General features: G+C 39.7%; 1 protein-coding gene across 1 annotated transcript in view; it reads right to left on the reverse strand.

Moving 5' to 3' along the window:
* MACF1 (microtubule-actin crosslinking factor 1) overlaps positions 1–21944 on the reverse strand; it is a 232876-nt gene that overhangs the window by 75160 nt on the left and 135772 nt on the right. The window contains 13 exon segments of the mRNA XM_018564515.1: positions 3175–4646; positions 4785–5280; positions 7637–7836; positions 9093–9222; positions 13035–13270; positions 13365–13427; positions 16946–17063; positions 17995–18151; positions 18230–18396; positions 18499–18816; positions 20904–21112; positions 21214–21337; positions 21436–21612. Coding sequence (XP_018420017.1) covers positions 3175–4646; positions 4785–5280; positions 7637–7836; positions 9093–9222; positions 13035–13270; positions 13365–13427; positions 16946–17063; positions 17995–18151; positions 18230–18396; positions 18499–18816; positions 20904–21112; positions 21214–21337; positions 21436–21612 — 3867 coding nt within the window.

Consider the following 21944-nt stretch of genomic DNA (forward strand, 5'->3'; position numbering starts at 1 on the left):
CCCCCGCAAGGGTTAAGTGCTCGTTTTTGTCTAGGGTCAAAAATAAAAATACACATACCCGATCCTCAGATCCGGCTGGCTGTCACAGTGTTCCCTCCAGCCCCCCTCCTGCCTATGCTGTAGCAATGGTATGTCCTTGGCATCCTCACATCCTACACACTGTGTACAGAACATGACCACTCAGGGATCTTAGACAATTGCAGCAGAGGGGCAGACAGGTAAAAAGGACCAGTCTAAGAGATGGCTGGCTTGGAGCATTGGGTGAGTATAACTTTTTTTTGAACCTAGACAAGAACCAGCAGGGCTACCCCCCGCACTTAAAGGGTTAATACAATTTGTGACCAGAATTCTGCTTTAAGGAAATGAAACCAGTAGCAATTACTACAAAAATATCTCATATATATATATAGAACTAAGTACTTAATATATTTTTCAATTTCAAACCAAGTATTTTACATTGAAATAGAAGATGGGTTGTAGGGGTGCACACTCTACGTGTTTCTCAGATCAATTGATCTGCTTCATCAGGATTTGTGGTGTGCTTCTTTGTAATTGCTATCTGGCCATGCATTTTAATCTCCGTTCACACCTAGGTGTCAGCGGTTTAGCGCATATTTAGCGCGGTTTTGCACATTTTTATGTGAGTTAGACACGCATTTTGTTAAGCAGATTGAAATGCATTGCGGTGAATGAGCAAACGTGTGCACAAACGCGTAAAAACACGCACATTTTCAGGCGCTTCCATTGACGTATATGCGTCCAAAGGTGCTGTAATCTGATTAACAAAAAGGCTTCCATTGACTTCAGATGTTCTTGCAAATACTCAAGCCTGAGTATGATATAAGTTAAGAGAGCCTGGTTAGCTGAAAAGTTTCATTACATTTTAGAAGCTCCTACATGAATATAAACCTGCATCAAAAATAGAAGGTAAATAATGTGCTCAACAGAATCCGTCTCCATGTCGTCCCACACCGCCGTCTGTGTGCCTGCAGAGGTGAGAGAAGCAGCTCGTGCAGCCAAGATGGCGCCGGCGCACGTGTCAGCAGGCCGGCCTGGAGTGCCACCGCTCGCTCGGGACCGGGTCGATCGTCTCCTGGTCCGCATCAAGGAGAAGGCTGGAGTCACCGGATCACCCTACAGTACTGGGTGAGTATTTCGGCCGGTTTGTCAGCTAGCTAAGGGTCAGGATGTAGCACGGATGTCGGGAGCTGCAGTGAGACACGTCTGCTCAGTCTCACATCCCGGCCACGCCCCAACAGGACCTTTTTAAATCAGGATTAATGTCGACAATACTGTGTTAGTATAATTGATTAGGATTCAGAGAAAAAGGAGGTTATATGTGGCTGTGATTTCAAACCAGCTTTGATAGGAAGCTAATAGGAAACCAAACATATTCCTGCTGGCCATAGTCCTCCAGGATATGGTCTGACAACAGAAGCTGCCTGCTTTGAGGCTTGTTTCCTTTGACTGAAATCACAGACACAGTTGTCTAAAACGGAATGTGTCACTTCTCTGAATCCGTTACTTGTAACTTTACATTTCAGCTTAAGCTATATAGCTGAAACAATGCAGTTTTTTTTTTTAAACAGAGGAAAGCATGAAAAGGAGCAGACAAAATTTTAGGAAAATACAATACAATGAATATGCAATATTTCTATTTACCTGACAAAAATATTAAACCGCATCTCTTTTTTTACATTTTGGGATGGAGCACAGACGGATTGCTCCCCTGTCAGGCTGTTATTGATGTTCCCATGCTGGGAAGATTTCCCCTGACTTCTTGTACCAGTGACACTCTACCCCCACTCTTCTTTACAATAGGACAGGAAGTGAGAGGAAATCTCTTCAGTGTGGACAAAAACAATCTTACAATATTCGGTAATAAAAAAAAAAAAAGCTGAACTTTACCTTCTGCATATACACACAGGTGAAACTCGAATAATTAGAATATCGTGCAAAGTTCATTTATTTCACTAATGCAACTTAAAAGGTGAAACTAGTATATGAGATAGACTCATTACATGCAAAGCAAGATAGTTCAAGCCGTGATTTGTCATAATTGTGATGATTATGGCTTACAGCTCATGAAAACCCCAAGAACCCCAAATCCACAACCTCAAAAAAGTAGATTATTACATGCAATCAATAAAACAAGGATTGTACATAGAACAATATCGGACCTCTGAAAAGTATAAGCATGCATATGTACTCAGTACTTGGTTTGGGCCCCTTTTGCAGCACTTACTGCAATTACTTTTGCACGATATTCTAATTATTCAAGTTTCACCTGTATACTTCTATATAAACATGAGCATGCTCATGGTTATGCCTACCATGCCATATACACACTACATTATATCTAATAACATGTGCAGGGAAACAACGCAACAAAATCATAGAAAGCTTTCAAAGTTCATTTTCCTACATGCAAACTGTGCTACAAATTGGTAATATACAAATCAAGCCAATTTATAACAGCATGAATTAATATATACTAAAATGTGAGATTATACTGTACGTGATCAAGAACGGGTAAAAGGTTCTAGCTGTTGCAACCAAATATTTGCCTTCATTTCCTATTACACAATCCTAGCTAGACACTACTAGGTTGCTAGTCTCTCACTTTAAATTACATGAACGCCATTACAATTATATCAAGTAGTGACATCACTACCATTATTTCAATGACTGAAAAGCAGAGGGAGTAGAAAAAGGTTCAATGTGCAAAATCAGCATAGTTCTAACGTCTATGTAAATTAAGCATTTGATAAAAAGAAACGCATAAGGCAGGGATTACCTTTGCCAACACAGTCAAAATGATCAGCAGCTCCAAAGATAGACAGCTGAAATGGTATGCAAATCTTGACTTTCCTGTAAAAGTCAAGCTTGGCTCCATCCCCTCCTATCTAATGAGCTTCCCTGTTGGCCAATGTGGTCATCCACCAGGTGAGGTCAGGAAAATATAACCAAACTTGTCTTTTACTGGGAAAGTTAAGATCTGCAGCTGTATATACCTCTGACTATAATTAATATTTTATGCTCAAATCGGTTTTTCCAAGTTTTTGTTTTGTGGCATGTTTTTGACTTTAAGCAACTAAGCTGCTGTAATAGCCTGAAAATAATTTAAAAGAAATACAACATTTCTCAGAAAGTCTTATAACTCAAAATGAGTACCTTAAAATCTTCTAACTGCTGCTTGATAGCTTCAACTTCACTTCCGACGACCTCCTGCAAAGCACTGCTGCCCTCTGCTGCCATGATCTGATAAATCAGCTCCTTCAGTTTCATGTTGAAGTCCTCCACTCTGCCCAGTGTAGCTTCTAACTGTTCATGTCTATTCTTGCCACGTTCAGTCAGCTTAGCACATTGCTTATTTAATGTCCCAAGCTCCCGCATTAATCCAATGAGGTCAGGACCTCCTTCATTCTCCAACATATCTCTGCATTTCTTTTCAGAACATTCGATATCTGATTTTAAGCTCTGGAGCAATTCTAGAAACTGTTGGACAACTTCAGCTTGAGACTTCAGGCTGTCTACATCCCGCCCCACTGGGCCCATGTTGTCAAGTTCATCGTCCAAGTCTGCTAGATTAGAGAAAATGTCTCTAACATGGGAATTAAACTGGCCTATTCCTTGGAGCTTCTGCTCCATACTGCAACAGCATTCATTAACCTCTTGTTTTACAGTCTCAAAATTATGCTGCACATCTTCTGCTTGATGTAAAAGACGAGAGATATCAGAGCCTTTTGGGGCATCTTCTGTCAAACCTTGGATTAGATTTTTTAAGTATTGAACTTGTGTATCTAAATTCTGCAGCATGTCCTGCTGAGATTTCATGTTCTCCAAATTTTTACTGCTGCATGCTTGAGCACCGAGAGCGGCATAAATCTCCAGGTGGTGTTTTGCTCCTTCGAGTTTCTTATCAATATTTTTAAAACCATCATTTAGTTCCTTAAGTCTCAAGGACATTTCTTCAATGGACTCAGCCTTGATATGCAGCTGTTCTGTAATACTGTCCATCTTTTGATTGAGCTTGGCTCTCTCCTCTAAGATTTCTTGGTCATCGACCTCAGTCGCTTCGATCAGAAGATCAGCCGTGCTATTCATCATCTCCACCAATGAACGTTTCTTGTCTATTTCACTTTCAAGAACCTTTGCTCTAAGAAGCTGGGCCTCAAGTTGGACAGGGTCAAGAGTGACTTCCATTCCTTTCATTTGGGTATCACAGTCTTCTAGCCAAGGGACCAAATCTTCCACATGTCTACCAAATTTCTGAGCTTTCTGTAAACAGTCCTTCAGTTTGTTGTGTCTTTCTGTCGTCTTCTTTCCTAGCTCTTCCCAGTTTGCTTTCAGATTTGCTAGTTGATTCTGTAGGGCAGTTTTCTCATTCCCAGGCTGTGATGATAGGAGCAGAGACTCACCTTCAGCAACAATCATTTCATAAGACCCGCTGTTCTGGTTCAGACTCTTTTGGAATTCATCCTGGTCTTGAAGAATTTGTTGTAACTTCTCCAGTTTGGATGATACTGGCGGGCTCTTGGCCTGTTGCATTAATTTTTCATCTAGCCAATTTCTCAGTTCATCAAACATCTGCTGAAATTGCTGGGAACTGGCAAGTGCTGTCTGCAACCTATTCACACGATCTGCTGCAAAACATAAGACTTAGGGTAAATCTCCTCACAAGCAATCCTTTTATGTATTTCCCCCTACCCTTTTTAAAGACATGATATTGTTACCTACAGTAATTCAAATTCAAAATAAATAAACACTGAATTATGATTTACCTGCCAAATCTTCCATTCCTTTAAGTGGGAGTGCCACAGTGTCAAGTCGTTTTTGAAGTTCATCTTTGAGGTATGGTTCTGCCACAAGTGCAGATAACCCATTGCATAGAATCTGTGCTTCTGCAACTTCCTGAGCGAGGTTCTCCAGATCTGAGCGAAACCCACTAGTTTCCTGCAACTGCTGCTTTACAGCATCGGGTTGATTGCTGACTGCTGGCTGTGCACTCAGTTTCTTGCCTGCCAGCTTGATTTTGTCTGTTAGGCCTTGCAGAACCTCTTGATACTGAGTGCTCTTTACAACAGCTTGGTCAATGTGTTCAGCTCTAGAATTTAGGCGGTTGGTAAGTTCTGTCCACTTCTGATTGATTTCATTGAAGTCTTCCTCCACCTGGCTGGTAGATGGAGACTCATCACCAGGTCCTGTTAGGATACCATAGGCCGCTTGCTTTAGTTCTTCATACTGAGCTTTGCGCGCTTCAAATTCCTTTAACATAAACTGTAACAGAAATAACAACGCACTGTTTGTATAAACTGACAGATCAGAATACACAAAGTCAAGAAACAACAGAGCAGAATCCATAAATCACAAGTCCGCATTCACAAGAGGATAACGGCTGTCTGCTTATAACCATTCTATCAACAAACCAGATAATAAACAGCTCAGCTTGGAGGGATTTTACGTGTCCGCCATGTTTATTCCTTACTGTCATTTACCAATTACATACAGTGGTAGAATGGTATTAATGATAGCTACCGAGAATGTATACATATTTTATTATATGCCAAGATAACCAGCCAGACATTGTCCTACTCTCTAGCAACATCAAAACACATCTCTTCTGGAACCTATTATTGTGATAGGACATTAATCTAGACATAAACAGTGAAGCGGATTCCCCTTTTATGAAAACTGTACTGTTTCATATGGGCATGTAATAACTGCACTGTTTAATGTGGGCCTTTGTACAAATATATCTATACTTTCAGTGAAACAGTCAAGTTTATTCTTACATAAATTCATAATGCCCCTTCCAGATGCTCATCATCCTTCACCCATTTACCCACTTGTGAAATGTTCTACTATATTAACTAATACTTGAGTTGTGTCATTCACAAGTGAAGAGGAGGCCCAATTAGTCTTTATTTAATATGCACATTCACTAGTTTGCGCATGTCAAGCAATATCCTGATTTCTGTCATAGAGATCAAGATTGGATGAAAAAAAAAATCATTCCCCAAAATGACATGCTGCACACACAAGAAACAAACTGATTAATTACAAATACACTGTTTATAGACAAAACATTTTCACAACTGCGTAAATGACTGAATGATAATGAGCTTCAGAAAGCATAGGTTACAAAGTTCCAGCTCGCTGGAAAAAAATCACTTATACATAACAGACTATAACAAGGGCTAATTCTTAAAGCTGGACTCTGGGCTCCGGAGACCAGGTTTAGGTCACTTTAGGCCTGCATAGATAATGGCCCATAAAGTCTGCAATAGAAGGTGTAGAGTGAACGTGCAGCCTAGTTGCACAAAATTGAGCACATCATTCCTCCGATAACAACCCATTTTCTCCAGATACTGCAGCCAGGTGACCATAGCCATTAGTACTTATATGGACTTTGCAAGCCTAGTCCCGGGACATGCTCCATTGCTTTTAAGGACCACAAGGGATGGTGAAGCTACGTTTTGTGCATCTTCCAGAATCACTATGGCCTAGATGAGAGGTAGGCAACCTCAGAAACCTCCTATAAGGCATTGCAAGACTCTGACAGTCACAGGCATGGGATCAGAGGCATGATGGGCTTTGTCGTTTTACCACAGCTGGAATTCCAGAGGCTGCCTACCCCTGGGCTAGATGCTCTTCAATTTACGCACCCTGTGATGGACAAGAAATATGTACTTGTACTGAGGAAGGTGGGCATGTTATGAATGGCTGAACATTAGCCAAAGTGAGGCCTGTATACACCCCCCAGCCTTTACCAGTTTATGAAAGTGTTATGGTTTATAGGCACGTAGTAGCAGGCAGCGCTACATTACGTTGAAATGCCTAGGCATGCCTAAAATAAACAGGATGGTAGAATGTCATCTGAGCCTACTGCAGGCAGGAGGAAGCAATCTTTAAATATCCATCCCCTATTGAACATTAGTAATATACACTCTGGCAAGTCATAGAATGTCGGGTAAAAGAAACAACATGAAAATATATTGAGGCACATGAAGACACAATTCTCAACATAAAGGCCAATGTGCAGGTACTAGGATTTGTATGACTGCTTTAATGTTGAGAAAACATGTCAGTGCAGGATGTAGACACTGTCCCTGGATGGTGTTTTGTGGAAAAAAGAAGGTAAAAGTGTTGGCAAGAAGAGTAATGTGATGTCTAAAAAGGTCACAGGTATCAAATGAATGCATACATTTACCATAAAAATACATCACTCTACCGAAGTCAGGCTAGTGCAAGATGCATTGAGATTGGTTATACTAGACTACAGCACTTTAGAATTAGCACTTACAACTCAGTACTCTTTACTCAATAAGGCTCAATTAGTAAAACAAAACAAGTACTTTGCTTGCTTGCTGAAGAAGTCTCTTTAAAAACGCAGTGTTTAGGTGCTATGACGATGCTCTATGCCAGGGGTAGCCAAACTCCGGCCCTCCAGCTGTGGTAGAACTACAAATCCCATGAGGCATTGCAAGATTCTCACAGCCACAGACATGACTCCCGGAGAAAGATGCATCATGGCATCTGTAGTTTCACCACAGCTGGAGGGCTAGAGTTTGGCTACCCCTGTTCTATGCTATACACTATCACCATCCAGTTGAATACTAGACATTTCTCTCACCTGAACCTGCTGCTTCTGTGCATTCAGCATGTTGGGATCAATGGAGAGAGGTCCCAGGACACTCATCATCAGCTCCTTCTCTGTCAGCCATGGACGTAGCTGCAAGCTAGCGGTTTGGAACAAAGCCAGCTGGTTGGCAGATTCTTCCAGCTTCTGCTGGCGTTCTGAGGTTATTTGGTTAGCTCTGTCCCACTGGCTGTCTGGATAAGGAGAGCAATACAGAACTCTTATTTTCAAATATAAATTGCCAAAAATATATACTTATACTTTTCCACATGATAGCCTTGTTAGCCCGCTACAGGAAGTTAAGAGCACGCTAGGCTTCTGTCACATTAACAGGTATTTTTCTGTACTTGCAGTGTTTGTAAAGGAATAAAAGATTGGGAAATGTGCAAGTAGGGAGATATACTGCATAGTCCCTTATTATCATTCTATGAACTCTACCTATAGGAGTGCAACAAAGAAAAGCATTACATTATTTGCATGAAGGTAAGAGGTCCGGAGTACAATTCAGAGCTGTTCAGCTGCAGGGCCTATTAATGACATAACATTACTCTAAGCAGCAGCATAAAGATGATGATAATGACATTGGAGTGTGGCTCTCCAGACTCTAAAAGCTCCCATTATAGTTATCTACTGAGAACTCAATTACAAATTCCCAAAGAAACGTACAATTTATTTTTCACTATAACATATACAACAATATGTACATATTGAATCAAGTTTATCTATTTTTCTTTTTTAGACCATTCATTTTTGGGTACAATGTCTAAATGATCTTAGAAATTTGTTATTTTATAAGAGATTAAAAAAAATTTAAATGTATTGAAAAACTGTATGGCACGAGACTAATCTGTGGAATTTTTCCTCTTTGCAAAAGGAAAAATAAATAAATAAATATATCACTCTAAGCAGCCTGAATCTTCTTTAACCAGTTGACATCCGCGGTGTTAAACCCCCTTCCCATCCAGGCCATTTTTCAGTATTCAGCGCTGCGGTACTTTGACTGACATTTATTCCGTCATGCAAACCCGCAAATGCTGCAGTGCCGTCCGTCCGTTTTTTTACTACGGGCGGACGGCAAGTGGTTGAACTGTTCAATTTGAAATCTCTGATGTCTGTAGCCTGTGCTGGCAGTCTGTTCAGGAGACCAGACCAGGGCAAATTAATTCTAGTATGGAAGGCAGACACCCTGAATGAAACGAGAGCTTCAGTTTCATGCAGCCAGCTTCGGTTATAATATAGAAAAATGACTCAAGCAAATCTTAATGTTACTGGCCCAAAATTCTATGGATTATCCACACTTCAGATCTTCACAACATCTGTTATTTCAGGTTAGCGAACTCTGCTTCTACTATACCTCCATGAAGTGGTTTCTGCGCAGGAAAGGTGTTTGGACTAATAAAAACACCTAGATATAGGCTTTCCATATTTCCATCATCAAAGCCATACTTACTAAGATTTTCCAGCATCTGCCTCCAGTTCTCAGCCTCGGGAGAGTTCGGATGCTTCTCCAGCAAATCTTTCAGCTCAGCCTTTAGCTTTTCCACTTTTCCAGAACTCTGCTCGAGTTCAGACATGAACTCCTGAAAAAAACATTAAAACCCTGTCAGCCAGCTGGCGGCAAACCAGCAAAGTTACACTGTATAATCACTAAAAATGCTGCCAATTACAACTTTTCTCCAGAGGTGATAAAACATCAGAGTACTTGGCTGTATAAATGGTTTCATATTCACCGGAATGTCTTCATTCGAACATTAAAACCACTTTGAATTAAAACAAAACTTTGAATGGGAAATCAGGCTGTTATAACGAATATAAGAAATTTTAGTTTCTCCCTGGTATGACAAAAACATTGACCCACATACTACAATATCAGCCACAAGTCGTATAAAAGGTAATGTAGCCATTATATGTTAACAAACGTCACCATGTTAAATATTTTTTATACTTACATCACTATCAAATACTTTCCACTATCGAATAATAATGCAACTGATTATACTGGTCTTTGGATAGAACTGTATAGCCTACATTTTTAGTTTTGGGTAGAGTAGAGAGGGATTAGAACCCCTTTAAGTGTTTAAAGAAGAACTCCAGGAATGTAAAAAGCATTCCCTTGCAGTGGGGCTACTGCCACAAAGAAAGGGTTAAGTGCTTGTCTTGTCTAGAACGCTCAAATAAAGCAGATGCACGCACCTGATCCTTGGTCCCACCGTGCTGCTAGATTGGTCCCTGCAATCTCTTCTCCCCTAGAATCTGGCAGTCTAAGAACCCAAGAGGCAACCCACTGTTTGCATTAAAGAGGAGTGTAAAAATGTAAATGACAAAAACCTTTCACTCCCTTCCATGCAATCCTGATGGCATATTTGTGATATGAAAGTTTTAGGAGCATCTGCTACCAGCACTGCAGAGCCTGACACCTCTGTGCTGACAAGAAAATACAAGTAATCAAAATAAATTACAGGAGCGCTGTTCAGGTTACAACAAAACACCCCTGGGTGACTGTTTCACTTTAACCAGACGGCAGAATTAAGCGAGTACCTATGCATTCCTTCCCATTTCCACATGTGCACAAGCATCAGCAATAGAAAAAGCATGCATGACCACAGAAGCAAGTGAAAATGTGTACACAAATGAGTATAAAAGTATGCATGTACTTTACACTCGCTATGGTCACAGTTAAGAAGGTGGGAGCCAAACACATTACTTCCCAACTAGTGCTCGCTGCCATCTGGGTGTGATCACCCACATTGTCTAAACAATGTATTGCCAATAAAATCTTTCTCCCCTTGACTCTTAGGCTACAACCACACTATGTGAGAATGTGCGACTTGCGATTCCTGCGGCAGGAATCCCAAATATTCTGTTTAGATGCGGCTGCTGTCACCCATTCAAGATAATGATCGGGTGACAGCGGCCGCATCTGTAAGCGGCACTCCACATGTTTTAATCCTTCCCTACATTATCCAAAATGTAAAAAAAAAAATATCTGACTAAATAGTCGCGAGCAGAAGACTTTTTTTCCACTTATTAGGTTAGTGTGAAACAGAATATTTGGTTGAAAGCATATAAAATATGTTCTAACAGTTTTGTACTCCCTTGAAAAATAATAAGAAGGTTTTTTGTATGTTCTCGATTTCTTCAAGAAAGTAGCTAGAATCAGTGCTCATGCGTATTAACAAGCAGACCATGACCACAAATATTTGCTCACAAAGCACAATGTAACAATCCAAAGAAGACTTTTATACAATGTTTTGTCATTAGAGGGGAACATTTATTTCACTCTTTGTCAGACAGAAGCACAAAAAAAATGTACTGAACACTTAGCCTAAAGCATACTTTATGCATATTCATAGTCACTTTGAGATGATAATTTAATGCAGAAATAAAAAATATAAAACATAGTAAACACAAAAACATGGTAAAGACTAAATGATACATATTTTATGTTTGTCCGGAGGTTTTACAGCAAATCTGTCAAATAGGAGCTCAGATCACAGTACTGGAGAAAACTAAACCTAAAAACAGCTTTTATATACAGTATATTTTTTTAAGTTAATGCTGCTATTGCTGAACAGACAGGAAGGGAAATCACAGTTTCTGACACCTTCTATTTAAAGCTCTGACACTATAGCAGAACCTTGCTTACAATCAGGTGCTTTCAACACTCTTCAGTGCCTAGATAACTGCAGGCATGCATTCAAAATGGTCTGGACCACTGTACACATTTTATGACATGGAAACGTTAATCCTTACACCATCAGACAATGTGAAAGCATGTTTATTTGTCTAATTACTGACCTACTGCATGAGGAAATGAGGAAGTACTCTTTTATTGGTGAAGGTTTCATCTCATGCACAGCTGTGTACAAATGACCTATTTATAAAATGTCCATGAAATACTGGAATTTTAACAGTACAATATTAGTTTGTGCAGGCAATTAAAACGTATGAAGACATTACTTGTGTTATGTCTCTGATGAAGAGAACTCAGCCAGTTTACTGCATGTTGTGAGCCCTCTCAGCAATGACAATAAAATAATCCTGTAGTTTTTCTGATAAGCTAATCATTCGATAAGTTATGTCAGAAATTACTCTTTCTAGCCTAGACCAAAAACTGAAAGCTATGTGCCTTAGGGTCTGTGTTGGCCTGGCTTTTGTTCTTTTCAAATGGGTTTTCAATTTCTATAGAAGTCTATGGGAATGTAAAACCTGCTAGAGGGCTTGTTTCCACCAGCCCACACGTCTACCGCAATGTCCCGTGCCAGGAACGCAAGGGACCGCATACATAAAGGTCTCCTTGCGTTTTGGGGCGTGGTAGTGCCATTGAAGTCAATGGCAATGCAGACAAACCCCCCCCCCCCCAAAAAATTATTTTTTGCAATCCCACTGCACTGGAAGACAGGACATTTTATTATCACGCGTTCCTGTGCGGCCGATTGTACTGCGGGTGGGGGGCGTGTCTGCAAGGAGACGCAAGAAGACTTTATGTATGCAATCCCTTGCGTTCCGGGCACAAGACATTGCAGTTGATGCGCGGGCTGGTGGAAACAAGCCCTGAAGCAGGTCAACTGCAGGTCAGATGCACCCGTCAATGTATTCTGAGTGATCTAAGAAGCATCTCAAACTGATGTCAACACAAGCCCAAAGTCCTTTTATCTCATAACATTTTGATAATTTCTTTATATGTTGTCACCTTACAAGTCATTCAACAGAAGAAAAGTAGGCAACCTTGTAAACCTGAAATGTACACTAGCAACTCTGACATATAATGATATCATAGCCCAATTCCAGCAAAACTCTTTATTTTTTTTTAAGAATGGGGAAGACTTTGTCTTTTTTTTTTTCCAGTAGGAAGACTGACATTTTATTGCCCCCGTGATACCTGTACAAGACATAGGAGATGGGGCAGTCACCAGGAGAGAAAGGCATTGACTGCAATAAAAAAGTTGTCAGATGTTCCAACCCTTCCCCACTGTTAGACTGTGCCCGTTAGAGAAATTTCCAATAATTTCCTCTCCTAATAAGACACATTGTGGCAATAAAAACTTGGCAAGAGGTTTGAAAACCAGGGGTATCCAAACTTGGGCCCTCCAGTTGTTTTGGAACTACAAGACCCACTGGTTAAGGCATTGCTAGACTCTGACAACCACAAGCACGACTTCCAGAATCAGAAGCATGATGGGATTTGCAGTTTTACCACAGCTGGAGGGCCAAAGTTTGGCTACCCTTTTTCTAAACCTTCCTTGTTTGGGCTCCAAACTAAAATGGGATATTGTTCTTAAGCTGTGACCATAATTTAAGGACTGCTAGAACCAGGTAGATCTACGATAGGAAAAGTAAAAATGTCATATGTCTAATCTCAAATTACACATCACAAAGCACATTATCTTACCTTGTTCTGTTCAACCTGGGCTTTAACTATCTCGGACTTCTTTGGAGACACATTGACTGCAGTTATTACTTGTTCTTTGGACTCTAACCACTTCAGCATCTCATTTGTTTCTTGTTGAACTTTCTGTATTTTTCCCTGCATAGTGGACAATTGTTCTTCTCTATTTTTTAGCACCAATCCAAGGTCATCATACTTTTGGCTGATCTCAGAGACATCACACTGGATGCCAGTCAAATCTAGCAGAAAGGGACATCATTAGTGAAGGGGGAATCATTTTTGCAGCACAAATGAAACAAATCTTGAGAGTCAGCAGCAAGTAGACTGGCTCACCTTGGCATGTATGATATCCATTAACATTCCCTAAAGTGCTCACTGAGGCCATCAGCACAGAACCTGAACAGGACAAGAAGGCAAAGCAGGCACATCACAAACACATTAAGATTACAGACACAGAGCAGGAAAAAGATCATAAACAGACATTGCATAAGCTTGGTATTTTTTAATATGGCATCCTCTCAGCACTGAACACTTCTCAGAAGGTTCTAATTAACTGAAATGACACACAGCAAACACCGCACAATGCCAAATCAACATCCCACTCCCATTAACATGCACTATACTCAATTCAAATCCTATTATCAACATCTTATGGAAAGCAGAGAATGTACTTAAAATTGATATATGCAGGACAGAAAGCAGCTACACATAGATCAAATGGGTTGATACAGTAGATCTATGAGAGATAAAAAAAAACAGTACCATGAACTGTCCTAAGCCAGAAAGATCAAGGAACTGCCAGGTTATCATACGCTGCCAATAACTACTAACTTAGGTCATCACTGCAACTAAACAAGCAATAGAAACCATAGGATGCCTACAAATAACATCATTAAATATATAGAGGGGAGTTTGTCAAAACTGGAGCAGACAGAATCTGGAGCAATTGTCCATGGTAACCAATCAGCTTCTCTCTTCAGTTTGTTCAGTTAAGATTTTAAAATAAAAGAGAGACGCTGATTGGTTGCCATGCAGAGCTGCTCCAGATTTTGTCTGCTCCAGTTTTGATAAATTCCTCTCATAGTATGTACTGACTGCTAACCTAAAAACAGATGTACCAAACCACACCATACTCCTGGGACTATTAACACTAGCTGGTTACTTTTTTGTTTTGTAGTAAAAAGTCTGATCAGTGCCTCTAGTGCCTTGTCACCAGAATCTGAGCCTTTCCTAAATGACTATATAATAGTAAGACATAAGGCCCAATTGACTAAAGGTGCCCATACACTGCTCGATTCTCGTACGAGAATCGAGCAGTGTATGGGCACCTTTAGTCAATTGGGCCTTATGTCTTACTATTATATAGTAATTTAGGAAACGAAGACGTGCGACCGTTTCTACTGTACGGTCGCACGTCTTTTGTCTAAGGAGCACGCTAGAAAACCAGCCGAAAATCGTACGATTTTCGGCTGGTTTGAACGGTGCTCGGGAGACAAATGCCGAACGGACCGGTGTACGCCTCAGGGGGGCGGGCTGTCCAAGATGGGCAGATCGTACGTATTTTTAATCACTTTACAACCATCGCAAGACTAAGGTCTTGCGATGGTTGTACAGTGTATGGCCACCTTTAGTCATAACACAAGTTTTATTTTTGCCATAAATACATGGAGAGTTCAGAAGCAAGCACAACCTTTTTTTTTTTTGTGTGTGTAACTGAACACACCATTAGGCATTATGCTGCATTTTCCTAATTTTGCTTTAACAATCAGTTTTGTACAAAATTGATTGTTAAAGCAAAACTCCAGGAAAGAGGTTTTTCAGACATTTGCTGTGTACAAATAACATAGCAATGGTTACCCCCAGGCCCAGATGGCTGCTTTGTATGGTAAAAATCTTAGTTTTATTCATGCCAGATACTACTGTCAGCACCAAACCTCCGGCACTGCGGCTGAGTGCTGCAGCTATCATACAGTGAAACCCTATCATTTACCCTCCACTTTCCTTTCCTATTGTCCATTCACAAAGGGGCTTGTAATCCATTCACAGCATACAAGGCGTTCTGTTAAATGGATAAGGGGAGAGGGGGAAGGGCAAACAAAGGGATTTCCCCTTGTCCATTCATAGGACACCTTAAGGAGAATTTAGTAAGACAGGAGTAGACAAAATCTGGAGAGGCTGCATAACAACTAATCAGCTTCTTGGTTTAATTGTCAAAGCCTAATTCAACAAGCTGATTGATTAGCATGCACAGCTGCTCCAGTTTTAGGCCTCTTTCACGCGGGCCGTGCTTCGATCAGCACGGAACCCCTGCTGATCGAAGCATTATGGAATGGATGTCGCTCTTGTGACACCCATGTTCGTTCAGTTTTTCCTTCATCTTGCAGTGGAGGAAAAACCTGAACTAACCGGATCCATGTCAGGTCTATGGGGAGTCCTATATAAGAGGACATGTGTCCGTTTACATCCGACTACCTCCAATACGTTGCAAATAGGTCTGCCAAACAGAACTATGTTCCCTTTTTTTTTTCCGAACCAAGATAGAGTCTGGGGTAATCAGATGTAAATGTATACACATCTGTGTACATCCATTGCGCCTCGGATCCACCTAAAAAACGGAAGGTAGATCTGAAAAGTCTGCACGGGTAAAAGGGGCCTTATTAAATTCTCCCCTTTGTATTCTGTAAACATAATACTGTACAAGACATTTTGTTAACAGAAAAGGATAGAGGAAAAGAAGGGGAAACAACAGGATCCCATCTCTGTTAGGGAGCCACAGTGCCGGAAGTTCGCAGCTAAAAGTCATGTCTGGCATGAATGAAACTAAGATTTTTACTTTACATGCTGTAGCAGCCATCCAGACATTGGATAACTATCATTAGAGGTACTGTATCTTTTTTTTATACACAGCAAAATCCAGTCTTTTTCCTTGGAGTTCTGTTTTAGGAAAGTCGTTTATTTGCCATGAAAATACACAAATAGCAGCTTAAAGAAACAGAACTCCCCAAAGCAAAATCTACACCAACATGATATCTGACATAGAATGGGTGATCTGCACATGTATGCAGGCAGCCACAGCTTAATTCACAAACACAGCATATTCATAATGTCTATACATCAGCAACAGTAAATTCAATGAAAGAACATCCTCTAGATTTGATATTTGACAAACAGGAATTTTCCTAGCTTATAATCTTTTAAAAGAGTGGTGTACAAAGGAAGGCATATCTGAAGCCTAAGAATTTTGTGAGACCAATAATGAACACAAGGAAAGAAGCATTACATAAGTCTTAATCAGATCACCAAATAAACAATTCAACATGTCTGAAATGTATATAAGCAAACTGTTTAACCTGCCACATGATTTGTAAGTCTTGTGATTCTCAGCCCACAGTGCGCTGCCACTATTCCGTGGTTCATTTCTACAGTGCCCCGTGTTACCAGCCTCCTCATAGAACAATGAACCACAAATGTGATGATGCTGTCAATTTACTTATCCAATGAGCAGGCTGGATGTTGCGGGGCGACACTGTAAAATGCCAAGCTATGCACAGATACAGGAGTGTCATCTATCTGGTTATGCTGTATGTTAGGGGTAGATAAAACATAAGACTACCAGATCAAAATGACAAATTCTTCAACAGATAAATCAGTTCACATATATGTAGTACAACTGTAAATGTAGGTGTTTATCTAGAGTTTAGCTTTAAGAAATGAAGCAGCAAATAGAGCTATAGAGGAGGATGATTATTGAAGTACATGTAAAAGCAGGAAGATATGAGAAAGGGATCAATGGGTAGGAGTGGCAGGGTGGTAGATAGAAAAAGTGGTTGGCAGGAACAAGAGAAATGAAATGCAGTGAAGATTTATGAAAAAGGATGCCATGAAAAAGACGTACATAGTACAATGAACCTTACCTCTCTGCAGTTGGCTTTCTGCTGCAGTGATCTCCATAATTCTGCTCTCCAATTCAGATCCCTTTTGTGTGATCTCCTCTACAAGTGGGCCTTTTACTTGCCACTCCTTTAAGAGGTCCTATGGAGTATACAATGACAATATATTACCTGCTGAGCTTAAGTACTTTACAAATCGATGTTCCTGATTAATCTTTGTACAGTAAAGTTACTTTTACAATCAGTTATACATCAATTATAAACATATACTAAAAACACTTGGCCAACATTCCAACATACCATTAAAGAAAAACTCCAGGCCAATAAAATCTTAACACTTAAGTGCTCCTTTTGACTATGTAGCTAAAATAACAGAGTTATACTGTACATACAGAGGATACAGAGTTATATTGTGTGGGTAGCCCCACTGCAAGGGTTAAGATTTTGTTTGTTCAGAGTTGTTCTTTAAAAAGGTTCCTGTTTGCCAGAGATCTTCACATAATCACAGTAAAAATGCATTAGGTTATTAATACAACTATGCAGTTACCTGCAGTTCTGATAAAGCGAATAAGTGTTAAGGAAAGATAAGTACAAAAATGAAAAACCTGCTCTGTTGTCCATTAACTCAAGCTGTTCCCTCAAGTCTGTGTTCCTTTTTTTTTTTTTTAACAGTTTTTTATACAAAAACAAAATCATGTGCTCTCCTCCCAATAAGGTTATTGCTTACAGTGAAGCTTCCAGCATCAATATGCCTGATTTACTAGAGTATGGGCCTATTGGAGAATTATTTATCAATAGTACATTTTGAGGATACATTCAATGTAATCAAGAATCAATCAATGGTCTAATTATCTATGATATAGTGGTAGTCCCACCATGGGAACCGTACTTTATTAACTATACTAGAAAAATAAGTATCCTGCCAAATTGTCCCAATTGTACCAAAGATTAGTTATTTCCAAAATAGTGGTAATACTAAACAGACAAATTATTTAATAGTCAGGCAGCATACTGCATTTTAAACAATTTCACCTGATCTGTCACAATTCATCAATGACTTTCATTTGTTTTACCTGGACTTGTTGAAGCCTTTTCTGGATCTCCATTGATCCAAGAGATTCTTCTGTTGGAGGAACATTCTCTTCATTGTCTTTCAGCCATTTTCTCATGACGCTAACTAACCTTCGGAACTTCTGCAATTCTTCTTGGCAGGACAAGGCTTCCCGCTCCCTATCATAAAACAGACTGAGTAAATGGAAACAAAAGGGACCTTCACACCAAGGTAACAATTTGGTTTAGAAACATTACCTCTCGCTTGCAGCCTCCTGGAGATCATGAAATTCTTTTTTCAGCACTTGCACCTTCTGTAAGTGCTCAGATGAGTCCAGCAGCACAGGACATGTACTCAGCTCCTTTGCCAGCTGTTCCAGAGTACCCAACTGCTCTGTCTGCTGCTTTATCTCTGCATTCAATTCCTAGCATAAGTAATAAACTTTAATCATTGTCTGTACGGAAGTTTCATACAATATACATATCAAACATTTGATGATACATTTACAATACTTTATGAGACAAACCTGGATTTGTTCTGAGAACTGGGCAATGTCTCTGTCGGGCTGGTTTCCTGAGGCCAATAACTGGAATTTGGTTGCTTTGAAATCTTGTAGTGCATCTGAAATTTGTTCATATCTTTCCACTTGTGGCAGGATCTCTTTAAGAACAGTCTCTTGCTGAATTTGCTGCTCACAGACTTGATTAAAACGTGTAGTGACATCAGACAGCTTGTTCTGAAGAGCAGTCGCTGCAGCTTTGTCTGCAGTCTCCATAAACTTCCCTACCATTTCTCCAGTGGCATCCAGGCTTCCCCTCCTGCTTCCAATGTCCTGTTTTAGTTTCTAGAAGACAACCCATAGCTAAGCATCATACAATGCAATATACTTAAAATATAACTAAAGCTAAAACATTGTTATACCAGATATACAGCGCTAATCATTCAATTAGAGGGAAATTCATCTAACTCTGTGATAACCTAATAAAGTGTATACATCTTCTGATATTCCATCTAGAAATCCATGATCTGATTGTGAACAACTTGATAAGTGAAATCAATCAATAAGTGGAGGCCGCTCTATGCATTAGATGCTAACCTCGTGCAACAACATAAGTGTCAATAGAAATGTGGGTCTAGTACTATTAATAATACCTGTCCCTCAATCCTTACATACCACAATCTCAATATATGTGTATCAATTAATAGTGATGAGTGTAAATATTGAATTGGTATTAATTAAATGCATAAAGTGAACACCTATAAAATGAGTGCAAAATAAACAACCTTAATAACCATCAATCGTTATACAAACACTTATATATGAAAAATGTGGATAGTCTTCTATCCACAAGTAATGGATAACCCTTAGGTGCTCATAGTGTAAACACCGTGATTAGTCCACCCAGAAGTCTCTGTGCCAAATCCTATCTCCCACCAATCTGTGCAATAAAGTGGGACCTCCAGGAAAGGTTTAGTGAGATTTGCTGGAGATCATGTAACTGTCAGACGCCCCCCCTCCAAAGTGTGCACTCACCGCAATGTGTTGGCTGTGACAAACAGCCAAACAGGCGTTAGTTTGATAACTCACAGTGCTGCAGTGTCTTCAGTGTACCCTTTTTCAGTCGGTATCCAGAAAGTGATGTATCTACATATTCATAAAAAGAAAAGGCTCCTCATTGTGTAGAATTTCCAAAAAGCATTTATTTAAAATAAGTTTAAAAAGTAACAAAGTCTCAGCCGGCCGGTTTGGTAGTACAACAGTCGTACTTCCGTGTTTGGTATGACGTATGATAGATCCGCCCCTACGCATTTCGTCATTACAACAACTTCAGTGGGTTCACGCAGGTCTCAAATTTTTCATATACAAGTGTTTGTATAACGATTGATGGTTATTAAGGTTGTTTTTTTTTGCACTCATTTTATAGGTGTTCACTTTATGCATTTAATTAATACCAATTCAATATTTACACTCATCACTATTAATTGATACACATATATTGAGATTATGGTATATAAGGATTGAGGGACAGGTATTATTAATAGTACTAGACCCACATTTCTATTGACACTTATGTTGTTGCACGAGGTTAGCATCTAATGCATAGAGTGGCCTCCACTTATTGATTGATTTCACTTATCAAGTTGTTCACAATCAGATCATGGATTTCTAGATGGAATATCAGAAGATGTATACACTTTATTAGGTTATCACAGAGTTAGATTCATTTCCCTCTAATTGAATGATTAGCTTGTCTATAGTGCAGCAGCTTTTAATTGACATCTTAGAGCATCCATTAAGCGCAGATCCAAAACTTAAAAAGCTAAAATATTACTTTTCATTTTGGATGGAAAAGGGAAGGATGAAATCTCACAGGGGGTTTTACCCTTCCCATTTGGGAAAATGTACCATTATTTCCTTTTCTGTAGACACAGCAGTAAGCAAGAAAAAGTCTCTCTAAAGTGAAGAAAATGCCTTCTTAGACATTTGTCACTGGGACAAGGATCCCCAATAGAATATTTCTTCTCTTCCTGTTCTAATATTATATATTCTATATAATATTTCTTCAAGGTCTTTATTTCTTTACTGGGTAGTAAAGCCAGAATCAGGCTTACGAGACCTGGAGACTGTACCTTTAAAATCAATTTGTCAAACAGCTCCAGCATTTCTAATCTCACAAGTTTCCTTTATGTGTCCTGCTGGTCTCACCATTGCTTCAACTATTTGCTTCAAATTTGTGTGATCATTTTAAAAATGCAATATGCAGAAAAAGTGTGGACACTCAGGTTGATAAATGTGTTAGGAACAAGCTCTTTGTTAAATGTCAATTCTGCAGGCTTAGTTTTGCAGCTGCTTTTACTACGTTAATACCACAAAAACACTTCTGATAATCTTCATTATATTTGTATAAGAAAAACAAAAAGAAAACTTACAATATTTTGTGCAAGCGCCTCCTGAATGGATGAAGATGACATAGATGCTTGTTTTTGACTTTCTAATGTCTTCTCCATTCCTTCCAACCAGTGTAGAAGGTTATCCAAACCTTCTTGAACACTCTGTGACTGGGCTACTGACTTCTGCAGTAAATCTGTGCGATTGGACATCTTGCTAGAGAGGCTTTGGAACCGACTTTCAATGGAGGCTATAAAGGAAGCAAATGTTTTATGTAGCAATACTGTAAGACAGCCTCTACCTTTTAATATACATTTCCTGATCAAAGTTAAGCTTCTTTTATGCACTCACCAGCTGTTGCCTGAATTTTTTTGCAGTCTGGAAGTGGATCTTCTTGGACATCCAGCAGACCACGTAATGCCTTTTGTACTTTGTCAACCTGTACTTGGTGCTCTGCAAGATCACACTGCATGTTCTGTGAAGAATGGCAAAAGCACATCAGATTGAGACAATCTCAAGGCAGAATCCCAACTTATTTCATTTTCCTTAACACCTGTGATAAGATAAGCTTACCTTGGCCTTCTCTAGCTGGGCCTGCAAAGCTACTGGATTGGATGCCACTGGTTCAGAAAGCATTTTCTCCACAGTTAACTCTGTGTTCTGCAGCCAGGCTAAAGCTGCATCAGAGCCCTCCTGGAACTGCTGGTACCGGTTCACCAAAGAATTCAAGTGAGTTCCCAGTTTAGAGCACTGCGGTAATACAAAGACGCAAGTAAGAGCATAGTATGCACAACTCAAACAAGAACATATGCTTATAAATAGTATAAACACTAATAACATGGGCACTCAAAGAAAACAGCTCCTATGTGTATAACTGCCAGGAATAAACAGCACTTGGTTTTTTTTTTCTGGGATCTCCTTTTCTGCTTAGGAGCAATGTAAAGGGGTACTCAATTTTCCAGACACTCCACAAATAACAGAGCGATGGAGGTGAAAATGATGTGCGCAGAAGCCTTTCAAAACTTTGTTTTGATCATGCTGGTGACACAAGTACACATACATATATAAAGTGTGTGTATATA

This window comes from Nanorana parkeri, unplaced genomic scaffold (assembly GCF_000935625.1).
Source record: "Nanorana parkeri isolate BGI_ZX_2015 unplaced genomic scaffold, ASM93562v1 scaffold757, whole genome shotgun sequence".
Taxonomy (NCBI): domain Eukaryota; kingdom Metazoa; phylum Chordata; class Amphibia; order Anura; family Dicroglossidae; genus Nanorana; species Nanorana parkeri.